The sequence below is a fragment of the Pogonomyrmex barbatus genome, unplaced genomic scaffold, assembly GCF_055798465.1.
Source record: "Pogonomyrmex barbatus isolate J1 unplaced genomic scaffold, ASM5579846v1 scaffold2, whole genome shotgun sequence".
In the NCBI taxonomy this organism is placed as follows: domain Eukaryota; kingdom Metazoa; phylum Arthropoda; class Insecta; order Hymenoptera; family Formicidae; genus Pogonomyrmex; species Pogonomyrmex barbatus.
In genome coordinates, this window is record NW_028297116.1 from 1,571,300 (window position 1) to 1,588,995 (window position 17,696).

General features: G+C 35.6%; 1 protein-coding gene across 2 annotated transcripts in view; it reads right to left on the bottom strand.

The window, feature by feature from the left end:
* Positions 1–272: 272 nt before the first annotated feature.
* rsh (Rap GTPase activating protein radish) overlaps positions 273–17,696 on the bottom strand; it is a 36,702-nt gene continuing 19,278 nt past the window's right edge. For both annotated transcript variants that reach the window (XM_089076988.1, XM_089076987.1), the window contains exons 10-21: positions 15,595–15,697; positions 12,004–12,176; positions 9,581–10,076; positions 8,896–9,292; positions 8,541–8,775; positions 7,943–8,114; positions 5,972–6,211; positions 5,338–5,493; positions 3,867–4,024; positions 3,574–3,683; positions 2,699–3,220; positions 273–2,075 (exon numbers count right to left, since the gene is read on the bottom strand). In XM_089076988.1, the coding sequence (XP_088933114.1) occupies positions 1,923–2,075; positions 2,699–3,220; positions 3,574–3,683; positions 3,867–4,024; positions 5,338–5,493; positions 5,972–6,211; positions 7,943–8,114; positions 8,541–8,775; positions 8,896–9,292; positions 9,581–10,076; positions 12,004–12,176; positions 15,595–15,697 (2,915 nt within the window). In that variant the 3' untranslated portion in view covers positions 273–1,922. The remainder of the gene's footprint in view (positions 2,076–2,698; positions 3,221–3,573; positions 3,684–3,866; positions 4,025–5,337; positions 5,494–5,971; positions 6,212–7,942; positions 8,115–8,540; positions 8,776–8,895; positions 9,293–9,580; positions 10,077–12,003; positions 12,177–15,594; positions 15,698–17,696) is intronic.

Here is a 17,696-nt window from a genome sequence, read left to right on the forward strand (position 1 = left end):
TTCTCCCAATGGAGAAAGATCGTCGATATGTGTCTTCTCTTCGTAGAAACGGAAGATCAAGTAGTTCACGATTGTGTAATAAAAAATTTCGCGACTAGTCGAGATAAGTGTCTCCTTAGAAGAGAGTCATTTTGCCAAACGAAAAAAAGGCTCGTGCGTCGCGCGAAAAATTTTTTCTCTAGCTTGCCCCCTCCATTTTAGGATTTTAGAATCTCTGCTTAGAGTATTTGAAGATATAAAATCTACGATAGAAAACAGAACAGATCTCGAAAATATATATATTAATATATATATATATATATATATATATATATATATATACATATACATTTATATATATATATATGTGTATATATATATATATATAAATATATATATAAAATATATAAATATATATATATATATATATATATATATATATATATATATATTATCGTTATTATATTATATTACGCCTCTTTTTTTACTAGTGTCATTATTATTTTCATTATTATTGTTGTTATTCATCATTTAGCGTTTTCTTCTTATATATATATTCTTATATATGTATCGGTAGGTATATATGTATTATATGCATATTTATATATTCTTTTAAGCTTACGTAATAGTAAACCATTTCTTTACGTGTTAAATTGTGGTAGTAGCGCTTTCTTTTATGATACAGATTGTCATGTGTCGGCAATTTATTGAGTACCGCCGATACGTAAGGGTACTCAATCGAGAACCCTTCTAATTGATAATCATCAAAATGAATTTTTCTTAACCCTTTACGTCGACGATATTGTCGAATCGTCGGGCGATTCGTTCGCTGTTTTCGTTTTTCTCGTTTTATCGAAGCGAGAGGACAGATGATATGATACATAGTGAAGTCATACACACTGATGAACAATATTTAGTCGGATTTATCCTCGTTATTGTTTACCCGCGATATTAGAATATAATAGAAGTCTTTCTTAATTCGTTATCTTGACTTTTAATCGAAAATTTTATTTGTTTGAATTTTCTCATTAAATATATGAAAGTGTCGTGTTTTCATGTGCTAGTATTAATTACATATATTTCATCTGCAACTGATTTTAATAACAATTCTATATTTATTATATTTATATCAAATGGAAATAAAATTCAATTAAATTGAAGATTACGAAATGTTACGAAAATATCGTTTTAACACATTTTTTATATTTTAAAAATCAGATAAAATGTCTATAAAAAAATGTAATACATAATAAAAAATCTTGTATTATGCGGGAATAATTATACGGAAATTATTAAATATTGAATTGCCCTTTACTGATCAAATTTAAATATTGAACTTTTATATTAATCAATATTTCACAAATTCAATAGGTATTTATTAAATAAGAAAAAATAAAATTTCTTAAATTTTTCGGATTTTTAAAATAAAGCTTTTAAAAAAGCTTTCAATAATTCTCTATCTCTGTTTTAATATCAACTTTGTAGCATTATTCTCTCCACAGATGATTTACTTTGATGATTAACAAAGTAAGGATAACATCCCTCGATATGCCATCAGTGTTATTGATATTACTGCACGAGTATAAAATAAAGTTTGCGCGAATGAAGCCAAGATTGCGTCTAAACACATTATTCATCAAGTGGCTCAGCAGTGACCTTGCATAATCTCAAAGCAATCTATCATCGTCAACTCTTGTCAGACCCCGCAATGTAATTATCGACTTCTACGTATCGAATATCGCGGTAGCAGTCGAAATGCTCTAATTTTAAATCAATATCGCGAAAAGATTACGACTATTCGAGTACAATTATCCGATAACACGATTTGGGCGCAGCAAAGTTGTAAGAGAATAATTTTCGAATCATTGGAGAATCATCGGTTAATTATCAATATTTTCAGGTACACATCATCCTTGCGGCACCTCTCGTGGCTTCGTTGACTTTCATAGTCCGCAATCGAAGCTTTCTTGATTTTGAATTTTCTTCTGGTACGCTTCCAAATAACTATCGACATTTCTATATATTCCGGAATTTGCTTGGAACATCAGAGTTTCAAGAATACGTTCGTTCCTTATAGCTTTCGATGGTAACACGATCTGGAAAAGTGAGAAGCAATTTTTTATATATTTAATGAAACAAATAATTTATAATATTTCACGATTTTAACTAGTCTCATATATATATATATATATATATATATATATATGAGTATATATATATATATATATATATATATATATACTAGTTATATAAGTAAATTTAATATCAGTTTAATTTATTCCCATTGTAGCCATATATCTACATTTAGAATTATGAAGTAAAAATATTTCTGCCTCCTTTTTATTTTTATATTTGTGAATATATGCTCAAACTTTTCTAACACATACCTGATTCCAAAATTTTTATGATTTGAAATTTTTATAATTAATTTTTGTGTATTCTCTAAAGAAAATCTCTATAAGAAAATAAGAGATTAACTCAAGTTATTTATAAATCTACAACTTGAATCGTTTCAATATTGACTTCTCATATTTCGTATATTTAAAAACTTGTCGGCAAATAAGATAAATAAGACATAATCAAAAGTAAAAATATTCTTTTTTTATATTAAATAATTTGGAAAATGAAATATTAAATAATTTGGGGAAATAATTTGAAAGAGTTACCTAACTGATTTTTGTCCTGAATATCATTTATATATCTCTCTGTTGATACCTACCCTGATTAATTCATGAGGTGTTATCCTATATAACTTGAGGTCCCTACTGAGCCTCTCCATGATACACTTGAACTCCACTTTAGCGTCGAGCTTGGTTGATTTAGTTTTGATTCTGTTCTTCGCCCAGCTCAGCATCGCCTCGAACTTCTTGATTTCCCCCACCTCGAGACTACGGCACATGATCATCTGCACCATCGATTCGCTCAGAGTGAGAAAGTCCGGGTTGTCGAAGAGCTGATAAGCCCTCGGTTCGATGAACGCGAGGATCATGTTGACCAATTCCGAGGCGGATGTGTAACGCCAGTAGTAATTCTCGAGTGCGCACAACATCACGCAAACTATCTCGATTCTGAGAAACTGCTTGGCATGGTGGAAACAAGCTTGAAGAAGTTCCGGCAGGTCGTAGTGTTCTGCGGCGCATATCAGACCAGGTATATTGCTGCACGTCAATGGACAGGATCCGGTATGAAGATAATCCAACAGAATTCGGAATGTTTCTGGATCGAACTCGATGATGTCGAACTGAAAATATTGATTTTTATTAATGGAGGATCACAACTGCAAGCTCCAGGCTCCAGGATTTATTTTTTGATTAATATATCTTACAATAATAATTTAATGATTTAATATTAATCGTTAATTATTTACTTATAAAAGATATAGAATAGACATATTAAATGTGTAAGACAAAATAATGAAAAGTAAAGATATTTAGGATTACAGAATATATTACAAAATATCTGAAATATTTTAATATAACTTTGATGAAAAATGTTATATTCTCAGAAAAAAATTTTAATTTCACGGATTAATGCGAAAAGATCTCGCGTCGGTTTTCTGAGTATGGTCAAGGTATGTCGTGATATTTCGCTCACCTCGGTCTGCGCCAACTTGGCTTTATCTACTTTTTGCGCGTCCGCACAAACGCTGAGTCGCGGCACTGCCAATGATTGGGCTGCTTTGTCCTTATCCTTCGCTTCCTTATCTGAAAAAAAAAAAATAACGTTTAAACTTTGTCTTTTCGCTCAAAACATAAAATTATCGTATAAATACAGCTTTATGTGCTGTGATTAAACATTAGAATCACTATTTTATTTTTTGTGCTTAAATAAGAAATAAAAAGTATCCGATATGATCCGTGAATTCCGTTAAGGATTGAGACACGTACTACTGCAATCTTGCGAGCTGGCCCATCGTTTTCGATCCTCGCTTTGCAGAGTATTTCCCCCGCCGTGTTTTCTAATGCTCCTTCCCCATCCTGCCGTGATCGTGCCCAATCGTGAGAAGGCCCGTTTCACCATCGGCGATGACGGGACACTTTTGGGCCTAAACACATCAGAACCAGTATCTCACAGAAACCGCGGAGCGGCACCTCAAGGTATGGAACTGGGATTTACAGGTATCTTCGAGGATAAATTCAAGGTAGAAAAGAGGAAGACTGTAGTATAATTGGGAAGGGACAAATATCGAATATAAAGTTACGAAACGAAAACGAGACAACGACGAAAGCTCACTCTCGGAATTAACAATTTTGTACTCAACGTGCGAAGGATTGAAACAATTTGTGCGCATAATTATCGAATCCATAGCAGCGATGACAAGAATTTTTTGTTAATTAACATTATTTAATTTTAATTAACATTATTACATAAAATTTAGAATATAAAAAATAACGGGAAAATGCAATAATATAAAATTATTATGGTGATAGTATCATAATAAAAATATAGACGAAAAGGAGCATACTTGATACAACATTACTAATGGAAACAATTGAAAAAAGAATATACATAAGTTCTACAACGCTTCTTCTCTTTGCAATTAAAGAATATAGATTATAAGAGAGAAAGAATATCTCAGAGAAATATTGACGAGCAAATGGCAGACTTCATAGAATTTTGCTTCTTTGAAAAAAAAAAAAAAATAATAACGAACAAATGACAGATTTTAGAGAATTTTATTTTTTTGAAAATGTCGTTTGACTATGTCGTTTTTTTTTTCAGCGATTAAAGCGAGACGAATTCGCCGTGAATCATTCGTATCATTCGACAGAATATTGCGAGTGCCTCTTAAAGAAGAGCATGCTACATAAAGTTCAATATACACGATACATGGTTTGATTAAATTTATACTTTTTGCATCATACGGTAATAAACAAAAAGGTTACAAGGTAATCATGCGGTGCCGTGAGGATAGGAGACATGGATGTGCCGTGAAAAAGATACATATATTACGATTAAGTAACGATATAAATACGAAAGAAACATTCGACACTGAGAATCGCAGGCATTAGTCTCACCGTTCAAGCGAGATTTCCAATCTACTCTCATTAGAGAAATCCAATCTCTATCTCGCATAAGATATTTTTCTTGCTCGATCTTCGATTGAGATTCTATTAAGTCCGTAGCCAATGTCCTAAGCGAACTCTCAATTCGCCAATCAGTTTTGCAACCGTATTTTGCAGATTTGATCTAACGACTTTGATCTCGAAGTTATCCGTTTTCGTAATGACGCAATATGTCACTTTAACGAGCAAACTTCGACATCAACAATTTCGAATTCATGGATTCATGAGACTAATAAATAAATATTCCGAAATAACAACAACAACAACAACGATCTTAATTATTAAAACGTACCTAGGACTCTCCATATCGGGAACTTGAAGGAAATTCGAACTCTTCGGCTTCTGCGGGCTAAGCAATGTCGGCGCTGGTCTTGCCAGTAATTCAGCAACTGGTACTTGCGGGCTTCCGAAGCCCGCTTGAATTCCGTATAACATTTCTTGAAACACTCTGTATAAAGACAAATACATACAAAGTATAAATTACAAAGTTCACGTTGCGTTGAACGTTAAAGCATAAAAGAATTTTTTCTGTTCAACTAATTTTTTATATATCCGCTTAGCAAATATATCTTTTATTGTACATACGTATATTAACCGGTCGTAGCTACGCTTACTTATTTAAATATTTGTTAATTATTTCAAGCTTTATCGAAATGCGAACGAGATGAAAGAATACTAATTAAAAAATACTTATTTTATTTGAAATTAATAAATCAAAAGAGAAAAGTACTTTTTCTAGTTAATAAATTATTAAAAATCATCTTTCCACGCTAGACATGATCAAGCATAATCGTTTGAGTTTATTAGAAATTAATTTTCGAAAGAATTACGTCATGTATATTTATATTTCTCAAACTTTATACTGTTTCATGAAAAAATAAACAAACGCCATGCTCTCCTAATCTTTAAAAAAAATATTTTATTACCTGCTTCTTACTGCTAGAATTGCTCTAACGCCGATGAATCGGACTTTTTGTTTTTGCTGTCCCGGCACGAGGAAGGACACGTCGAAAAGACTGGCGTTTAGCGTCATATTCGCTGAATTATTAAGGAACACTCTAGTGAAGTCCTTTGCGAGTTGATCATAGTCTTCAAACTGATCTCGCACCGAGTCCAACAATGGTGATGATGGTCTCATGTGTCCAATCGGTCGCCAGGAACCTCGTCTAAAAATCAATAATCGGAAATTTAATCCTATCGATCGAGTACGTAATATTTGAGCAAACATTTTATAATCAACTAACATATATGCAATTAACATATTACACGCAGAGTTAATTAGATCAGTTATTTATTAAACACATTTAATATTAAAAATATTTTGTATACATTATAAATTATACAATAAATATGTATGTGAAACTGTCATATCATTTCATGGAAATTTATTAATTATTAACTTTATTTTCAATAATTCTGTGTGTGTGTGTGTGTGTGTGTGTGTGTGTGTGTGTGTGTGTGTGTGTGTGTGTGTGTATGTATGTGTGTAATGCTGGACGATTTTCAAAAGTTCTATTTATTATAAAATATTTATTATACAATTTTTCATAAACTGTTCATAATTTTTTTATCAAAATATGAGTTTAGTAATTTGTAAATAAAACTCTCATATATATAATTAATAAATTTCCACAATGATACGCCAACACACTTCACATTCACAATAATTCATAATGAATATCCATAATGAAACTTTTACATTGTTAAATCCATAGTATCAAATTATACCGAATTTTAGTCATTTTTAACCATTCTTATAAGATGCCATTGCTCCTAACTAAATATATGGTTAATTTAACTTAAATGATTGAGTTAAATAATTTTATTCAAGAAGTGTGTTATATTTGACTAAAATTTTGTTTATTATGTGCATACGTTAATATAAGCTTTTGATTTAGTAAAAAATGACTCAATATCGTGTTTTACTAATATCACTAATCTATGATAGTCAAAGGCTACTCAGATTTTAATTAAATATTACTATTCTTATTGTTATTTTCAACACAATGTGATAGTTAAATTAAAGTTATTATATTTAATGAATTGTAAATTTTAATGCAGTTTTAAATATAAACAATCATGTGTATATGTACATATACATATTTTATTTTTTGAAATTTTGCAACATAATTATACATCTTTAGTCAAACTTTGTCTCGTAAATACATATATAATAATTTTCGTCGCCAGTAATAAATGATTTATTTACGTATACAATAAATTCGAAAATCGTACAATGCTGATTTCTTTATACATATGTAATCTTCCGAATAACGCACAACATAAGCATGAAAATGATTTTCAAAACCAAATGTTACAAATACACGACAATAAAAAAACATAACAGTAAAAGACGAAGATACAATTTGATTTATAACTTTCTTCTTTTCATTAAATTTCTTTTCGTTAAATTTCACTAAAAATCACAAATAAGTAGCACTTTAACATTAACATAATCTTTTCTTCGAAGACACAACGCGTTTATTCGACGGTATCAAGGCACATTGTGACTCGTCGCGACGCTGTCTCTACACGGCAACTTGTATCGCTTCTAGCAACATCGCCGTTATTCGTTTTATTGAATAGTGGCGCTATTTTCTTTCAACTAAATATTTTAACTACATAAATGAGTTAATTTGATATAGTTATTTTTTTTAAACACATGTTTTAAAATAGCGAATTTCAACACATATGATAGTTAAAAACAACTAAAATTATTTAACTTAAGAAATTGAATCAAATTTGACTCTTTAATATCTAACAGTGTATAACAAGCATATTAATTTAATGCAATGAAATGTAGTTAGTGTATTTTTAGATTAGTTTTCTACATGTGCAATAATTCTAGTCAAGAACTCTTATTAATATTACTTTTTTATCTTTTGATCGCATCTCACCTGTACGGTTTCGGAATCTGCCCGGTTTCCGCGTGATTAGCGAGATTCGCGACGATGTCCTCCAACATTTGACTTCTCGTCCTCTCCTGCATTCTCGCGAATTTCGGCGCGGAATAGCTCGCCCTCTCGCCATTCACGATTTTCGTTAATATCCATTCCCGGAACATCGGACCTGTTGCGCCCGTAAATCCAATTCGACAAGTAAGTTCGACATACAAAAGATTTTAAAATTCTGAGATAGCCAATTTAATCTCACCATTTACATTGTCGTGTTATTTTTCAAAATTAAAAACTCAGTAATTACGATATTAAAATGGAAATTAAAACACAAAGTAATATCAAATTAAATTTTGTTGCAAAGCAGATAGATTTATAATGAAGGTTATATTGTTATGCAAATTAGTTATATCATTTAATGCATCTATAATACCAATGATTATATGTTAACTAAAACAATATCCGTTGATAGAAGAAAAACTATATAATTCTTCCTATGATATGATAATTTTTTTCATAAATTCTGTTTTAAATTATCAAAGAAAACTAATTTTCATTAATAACGTTAATATTTTATGTAAAAATGTAATGTAGGTAGTACCTTTTTCGAAAACGCTTTGCTCCCACAGATATGGTTTGTAGGCCCCAACTTCATCTCTCGTAACTACGGACACCTCGTATCTCGTGATTTTCCGCTTTATACGTGGACTCACTCGCACTAAAATAAATGTATGTAAAAAGTGCGACTTGATGCAAGCTGGACTGAAGCTCGTGTTGTCGGCTTCCAAAAATACGACGCACACTATATCGTTGCCAATATGCCTTTTTCTCTGAAGCTGCATGAATAAAAGACGGAAGATTTTTATTTGAATTTTAGATAGGTTTTATTACTTAAAGTTTTGCTATCGTTAGGCGATTAATAAAAATAAACTAACATGCGAATAAATAAAACTCACCTTTTGAGGATCGTGTTTTTCGTAAGGCAATAAGGTGGACACGTGGAACATTATTTCAATACCCCTCCAATTAGTGTAGACAGAATATAGGCCCGTCAAATCGTGTACGGTGTCGAGACCACCTTTGTACTTGTCAAATCCCTTTAACCTGATCTTGTCCCCGAGAATCTGTAGGAATTCCTCAAAGAGCGACGAGTTGTCGTTGTTATCGAGTATCTCCTCCTCGCTGTACTGACCTTCCTGGACATAAATCACCCCGACCTTCAGCTCAGACTTGATAAAAACTTGATCGAGCTTCAAAAGTTCTTCGGGCGTATCTGGCAATTGGCCCAGGGTTAGCGGCGGATTGATGTTCACCTCCTTGCCGAGGCTACGTACCACTTCTTCTCGATTATATCTGCAAAAAATATCTGCCATGTCTCGTGTATCTTCAAGGACATATTGATTATAACATGTATTTAATCAACAAATTTTTAACTCGTCGAATGCATGAAACTATTAGAATAAATTACTAATATAAAAAATAATAATTAACAATGCGTTTTATTATTCCAGAAATATTTAAAATAGTTTTATTCATAGTTGGCATAATAATTTATCTGCTCTTTTATTAATTCTCTTAACGAAAAGTAATGCGATATATTGTATATGTGTAGGCAAGACTGTTCCAAAATTCCAGAATTACCGATCAGCAAAGACGCAACTGGCAGGAATAAGGCCGTGGACCGTGTAACTAATGGCTCTGACCAAAATCCTAAATTGATCGCGGCTGTTGAGTGTCTCTTGTTTGATGCTAAGTATCACCGGCCCCAGATCCTCGTCGTTCGTAAAGTAGTTCCAATGCTCCGAACCGTAGAAATATTTCTCGTAGGTCTCCTGCTCGACCGAGGTGAGCTCGAAACCCTGATTCTTTTCCCATTGCTCTTCAATGGTGGTCTTCTTTCGAGGCGGGTCGTCACCGTCGCCTTCATTCTCCGCTTCGAACAGGCAACTGTTGTCTTGCCGTTTCAGTATCGAAGAACGCGTATCCTCCGCGTTTTGTTCCTCCACCTGCTCGGGATCGGTAGCCTCGCTCTCACTCTCGTCCCAGATCGTGTCCGACGTGATCTGTTGCCGTGAACATTCGATCCAGTAGCCGGGTGTTGGTATCAGGTTGTGCGGAAACTCTTGACAGAACTCATCTACAAGAAAATTGATCCTCAACGTCCTTGCGTCTAATTTGTCCACTTGTTATCTTAATATTTCTAAACTGAGGGTAACGAACAAAATGAATCTTTAAAAAGAATTAGAATTAGGCACTGAATCTCTGTAAATCGGAATTGTCGAAATTGAGTTAGGAAATGATTTCAATCATGCTTTTCGAAAAATTCGAGTTTTGTCAAATCAAGTGAGAAGTTAGTTAAAGAATATAATCGCTGAGGAGTAATGTCACAGCGTAAAAGTTATTACATTGTCGTGGTACACATTGTACGTAAATGCAATAATCCTCAACGTTTTCATCATGAAGCGCACGAACGTCGATTGGGCAATTTCGCTCAAAGCGAGATTAACGTTAATTAAACCCGTTCGACTAGCGCTCTTCTCGGCGGAGCAAATTGGTGAGCGATGGCGCCGCGATGGTGTCTTTGTTCTTCCACAGACGCGAAAAGGATCGGATCATCCTCGAGGTGAAAGGAGGTTTGTTTAGAAATTAGTGGAACAAAGAGAACGCGAGGATAAAAGAGAGAGAGAGAGAGGGGGGGAAGAGAGAGAGAGAGAGAGAGAGAGAGAGAGAATAAGAAAGAACAGATAGAACAAATAGTATCCAAAGGCAAGCACTCCGTCTGAAAATCATTAAGAGAGGAATCCGATCCGATAAAATAACGCCTCGAGGATGAATCGATCGTGAGGTAGAACTCAGACTCAGGAGAACCTCGAAGAGATTTTCTTTCCACGGCGGACTCACGTCCACTTAAGTACGTATCTCCGGTAATATGTTTCTTCTCCTCCCCCCCCCCCCCCCGCGCGCGCCGTCGCCTTATCGTTTTATCAATCTTCGTCTTCCTCCCTGTCCGGCTGCTCTTCTCCCCGATGCGCTGCTGTCGATGATACCGCAGTCGATTCACTGTAAGGTAGAACACCAAGCTGTTTGCAAACAGGGCTTGGTATTCGAACTTAGAGTGAGCCGCCCGCGGTGCCCTCCTCTTCTTCGAGCTCCGGCTGCTGCGAATCGACCTAATTGCCGGGTCCTTTGTTCATACATAATGGCCATCCATATCTCACTGGAAAGCCAAATTTCGACACGGCGCCAGTGGCTATGTTTCCCTCCTTCGAGAATTGCAGAATTTCTTCAGTTCGTGAGCAAAGGCCCGTACGTCAAAGGAATATGTAATTTCTTAAAGGATAAATGTTTCGATAAGTAAGTAGTGACTGTATATATGTATATATGTGTGTGTGTGTGTGTGTGTGTGTGTATAAAACACAGTATATATAATAATAAGAAAATTCGGAAAAGTTAATGAAACCAATCGGGATTCAAACTTGGGATCCTTTCGCGAACCGTGACTCTGCACGATCACGATGGTTTCTTATGATGACTGATTTCCGAAACCTATTCAATTAATTACTGGCTTCTATATTCCTGCAATACAACAAATGTTGCAACTACGTCAATGAAAATTTATGCAAAAATTATTTTAATAATTGCAAATTAATAAATTCGAAGATTACATCAATTACGCTCGCAATTTAATTTGCTTTCAAATTATCTGGCGCGCATAACTCGATTCAATCTTGAATACGAAACGGAAGAAAATTCGAGGACTGTAACATCCTCTCCCTTACGGACATTTCTTCGCGATTCTCGTTTCTTCGTCACATCTTTTAAAGTAAGACTTACTATTCTGGCTATTCGAATTCAGCGTGACGATGTAACTTCGCGTACATAATCGTGCGTAATCCAAGACGGGGGCGGAACCACCTGTAGCTTCATCTCATACATATGTATTTCCCCCAAAAGTTTGACGGTGTCGGAATCGACTTCCGCGAAACCGCAGCGCGAATGATAAAGAGAGGGAAGAATGAGCGATCATACCCGGCGACGTGAACGACGACGAAGCATCGACTTACCGGAGCATGCCTGAGGGGGCAGCGGGAAGATCAGGGTAGTCGAGGATTTTCTTCTCGCAACTGCGCAGCCTAAACTTTGTGGTTTGAAGCTGCGCAACTGCTGCATGAAGTCCGAGCACTCCATCAGCGCCACGTCGGCAAAGTGCAGATCGCAGAGTATCTGATTTTTGAATCTGAAACGCACAGTAGCCAAATTTAAAATCGTTTTCGTCACAAACCAGTGGGGCGGGCATTTCGCGCGGGTGCTTTTCGTTCAAGAATCGAATAAAAATCCGCCGCATTTACAGCGTCAAAGTGAACACTAATTAATGGGCAATAAAGAGCAACTTATTTCCTTTTGGCATTAATCGTAACGATATAAATTTCCTATATACGACAGATGCGATATCAATAAATGAACAAACGAATGTAACAATAATTGTAACGCTTTTTATTGAACAGTGCGATAATATTTGTTTGTACATTTTTCAATATTAGATTAGACGATTGTGAGAAGCAATCAAATCGATATATTTGCAATAAAAAGCGTCAATGGATGAATTGTGAAAAATTAATTAAGTAAATGGATAGGATTATGTTAGAAGGCAAAAAAACTTCTTCCATTGACGCATTCCATTTCAACGTGATACCAGAATCACGAACTCAAACAAGATGGGGATGAAAACAATCAAGAGGAACGAAGTTTCATGAGAGTTCAGCCGCTTGATAAAACGTGAATCCATCGTGACGTCCCGACGGCGACTGTTATTGGAACACGCCGCTCCCTTATCTCCTTTCTCATTCGCTTTTATCACGTGGATTTACGCGTGATAGCAATTAAAATCATGGACTATATCGAGATTCGCTAGAAACCTAGTAATAATAATCTATAAAAGAACATGTTTGATCTCTCCGCAATTTACTTAATTTACGGAATATATCGTTAAATTCTCCGGGCAGTATTGGTATTTTTATATTACACTATATTTATCTCGGGATTTTATATTATTACAACTTCTTCTTGCGTAAAATTTATAAACAGATGAAAAAACTAACTTATTTTTAAGAAATTGCTTATATATATAGAAATATGTGCAAAATTAAATTTTTCAACGTGCACCAAACATCAATATTTTCGCCAATATTTTACGAATTGTATTCGATATAACAGTATGCGATCGAGTGGCACAAACGCAAATCGTAGCAAATATTATTCCCTAAGCTTCATATGACGTTTCTATTTGTATTGCCTCTGTGCGGCGACAGGCGGTGGCTCCGTAATATAGTGACGCATTAGCGACTTGCGTAAAGGTTGTAAAACGGCCGATAATCGCATAACGTTACATTAAAATGTCCATTCCAATTCAGCCTGCATCTGACAGGATTCCGCACGATTATTTCCACGACCCGCCGTCCGTGCCGCGACGGAATAATAAAAATATTTTTCGATAATCCGTCGCGCTCGGCGGAGAAAGCTCGTCGTCGAGGGATGTCATTATGACGTACTGTGACGTGGCGTTTTTAACGCGGTAGCTCGGCGATAACGCGCATCGTAACGTTCGTTGAATCGCAAATGGGCTTCTGAATCGACGACCCGATATAGAAGGATATCACTCGTCCTTTTATCCGTAAGAGGTCACGCTAAAATCGCCGATTGAACTCCACGTGACTCGCGATCGAACGACGCGATGGGATATGGCTTTCCGATCGACTGAGCCCCACGATGATCCCCCCCCCCCCCGTATGTGACGTAAACGTTCTCTCGAATGGGAAACGTGATAGATAGCCCAGCATTCATTTCGAGATCGAATCTCATCGGCCATGTAAATCCGATCGGACGCGCGAGCGTGCGAAAGCGCGATATTCGCGCGGAGCCGGCATTTCGGCCAGGTTCGAACAAGCCGTTCGCGTGACTCCTAACGAACCCGAAAATGATTTTTCGCGAGGAGCACGTCGCCAATTTCGTTGAATTTCAATCCCGATCCCGATCAAATTAATCGGGAATCGAATCTACTCTTCGCCCCTGCCCCGGCGAGACGAACGCTTGTGATTCCACACTTTGCCATTCCATTGTCCGCCGTGTTTATCGCGGACGCGGAATTCTCTCGACGTTCGTCGGGAAAAGTAGTAAAAGTCGGACGGCGACGTGACGTATGGACGGCGAAAAAAGCGCCGCCTTTCCCTGTCTCGCGATCTATTGACGCCTTTCTCGACGCCCCCGGCGAACAAAGTGTCAAATCGCAAACGGAATCTCCGTTCGCATTGGCGTTACAAAAGCGCAGTTGCGCGACCGACGGAGTTTCTCGTGCCGTACAAAGTGCCGCGCACGTGTTCCACAATCCACATATTTTATTCCACATCTGCGGATTATTGCGCGAATTAGAGAACAATATTTAATAGAGAACAATATATAATTTGAGAACAATCTTTTTTCCTTTTTTTTTTTTTTTTCAAAAATTGGACGTGCTCTGCTATATTTGTGTGATAAAAAATGACGAATAAATTCTTGGCGACACAAATTCGTACGTGAAAAATACAGATTCAATCAGCTACGTTTGTTTATGAGAACGTTATTTTCTTTTACGCGTATGTGAAATACAAATTGAATGATATTTCGCTCGTCTCTATTTCGTCACGTACTATATATATATCCCATTTCGGTACTCTACTTCTAAGACTGAAATATCTTGAGAATTCAGCGCCGTGGGACCGCCCGCGTCATGGATCTTTCATCTGGACGGTTTCATAAGCGTCGGGGCTTGGTTTTTAAAGTACGAAAGGGAAGTCGAGAGTAATAGCATCAAATAGGATGAATAGAATCCTGTTGAATGCCGTGCGATTATTTACACTCCCCTCTGGCGGACAGTGTTAAATTGTGAATAAAAATTATTTTCGCGCGCAATACATCGCGTTAAATCTACGCCGTATCATCAACAATAAATAAAACTGCACGCTTGACTGTATGATTTACCGTTATCCTAAATAATAACATTTTCAGATATAAAATGTAAAGCGTATTCGTTCACCGGACGTTCATTTTGCACGCGGCTGAATGCAGATTGCGTGAAATCATATCGGGAAGGATAGTAAAAAGGATAATAAATCGACGGACAAAATAATAAATGATAACCCGAATGATGAAATCGCAATTTATGACTGAGCATTTTTCTGACAATTTCCGCGGCATGCATCATCTCTTTCTGCACACTATGAAGTATAAAATATAAAATTTCATGCAGTGCACACGCTGTAAAAACAAATATAAAAAAATCAATAGTAAAAATCTAAATCTTTCGAAATTCGTTGTCATTCAAAGAGAAAGGGTGTATTCCGAAATAGAGATATTTTTTTTTTTAAGGGGTTTGTATTTTTCCTAGATTTTCTTCAAACGGTATTGAATTAACAGGCAAGATCATTATACGGTCGCATCAACAGTCTCAGGTGAAACGAGAACGCGATAAAACGAGTATGATAATAAAAGGAGAAGAGGCGTGCCTCCGCGCTAATGAGACACAGCTTACGACAATAGTGATTAAGGATAATATCATTTTACGAGTTCGCTGGAAAGCGTAAACCGCATCGAGAAGGCACGATTCTATATATCTTACTCACCGTCTCGCCCGCTTTTGATTGGGTCCCGTGAGATTCAGGCCGCAGCTGTTACATTTTAGGCACTCCTCGTGATAGTGATTGTTGTCGTACAACGGCGACGGTTCTTGAAACACAAAAATAGATTTCAACTTCAAAAACACGTTATCGAATGTATCAAGTACTCGTAATGACAGATGTCAAAATAAAAAAAAAAATCTATGAGGTCTTTAGTTCATAATTAATTAATTAATTATAATTAAAGTGTATCTCGTGTGATTGATACTCTAGATATCCTTTGTGAAATAGGCTCCCGTCTATCCGATGAAAAAATATCGAGTTTCTCATATATGCGTACGCTTGCATGTTTCACGAAAATTGTGTGATCATTTAGTGTAAATAAATTATTTTTGTAGCAATTAAAGAGATAAACGTTTCTCTGTATGTTCGTGCGATTTTTTTGCGGATTGCGAATCCTTCGAATCCTTCGTCCCACAAACGCTTCCCGCTGCGTCGCGTAATACCCTCTTTCTCATTATTGCCATTAAAACCTCCGGCTTACTTAAGAGAACCTGCGCATCATCCCGTGCCATTTACACTATTTTTCTACTATTCTTCCCGGTATATTTCCCGATTTTCCCGCTCCCTTTCACCCTCGTTCTCGTGTCCTTACTTAACTATCCCCCTTCCGCGGAGTCGTGTCGAGCTAAGCCGGGGTGTGGTCGCCGCTCTCTCGTGACACTACACCATACCACACCACATCACACCACGATACACCGGAGGTCGTAAAGAATTCCAGCGCATGCCAGGCATGGAATTTTGATATCGAGAGGAAAGCGGGCGTCACGGCGCCGCGCCGGTTTCGTCGGGAAGCAGGACGGCGAGACGTTCATGATCGCCGCGATATGTGATAATTGCACACGCACATCCGTCAATGGAGGCCCATACATCGTATGCTCTATCCCATGACGACAGAATTAATAGACTTGTTCCAAGTTAAAAATATTTTATGAACGAAATTTATTATTAATTCTATATAATGATGGATGAGAACTTATCATGCAAAATATGATAAAAAAATTAAAAATTTCTCCCTTCTTCTTTAATAACTTTTAATAATGTTAAAATAAATTTCTCGTAAAAGAGAAAATATATATATTGAAAGATAATTTGTTATAACTGATAAAAGATGTTATTTTATAAAGAAATATAGACGCAGACCGATGCGTTTTTCAGAGATTTGGCGATATAGTCAATGTAAATATTTGTATGATATTTTAATTGTTATATTAAATTGTTTAAAAGAGAAGAGAGAGAGAGAGAGAGAGAGAGAGAGAGAGAGAGAGAGAGAGAGAGAGAGAGAAAGAGAATTGTTCGGATATATTTCAGGATCATTTAAAACAAAACCCATAGAAAGTCAGGGAATGCCCTATACATGACAACACCCTTTCAGCGCTATCCTACACACGAAGCATAAATATGTCTCGTTGTTTAACTTGGGTTGTTAGAAAGTTATATATAATGTAATTATTATTACGTTTTAACAACGACGATACATATCTTGAATAGAAACGGCGAACTCGCTGTCGGTAATTGAAATTTGATGAGTTAAAATTGTAATGACTTCCTACACACGCAAGATGTTTGTTTTAAATTAAACGAGAAACTCGTGTATATATATATATATATATATATATATATATATATATTAAGAATTATATTTGATGTAATTTTAATTGAAATAACGTTTTACACAATCCAAAATGTAATAATATGATATAATAATATTCTATAAATATGTTATTATGAAATAGAAATAATTGCTTATTCTTCTCGAATTTGTAAAATATTACTTTTGGCAAATAAACGTAATTATGATGGAAATGTCATTTTCATTTACAAATAAATATTTTAACCGTCGAGATGAAGTTTGAGTGTGACAATTTAATAATTTAATTTCGTTTCGTCTTTTTTAACTTTGATTATTTTTTCCTGAGACCAATATAAAGAAAGACAAATACAAAATTAAGTACATACGAGGTTGCATCAGCTGTTTCCAATGTTAAATTTATAGAATCGACTTTGTCGAATGACATTACTTCGAGCGTACTCCGAACGAGGCGAAA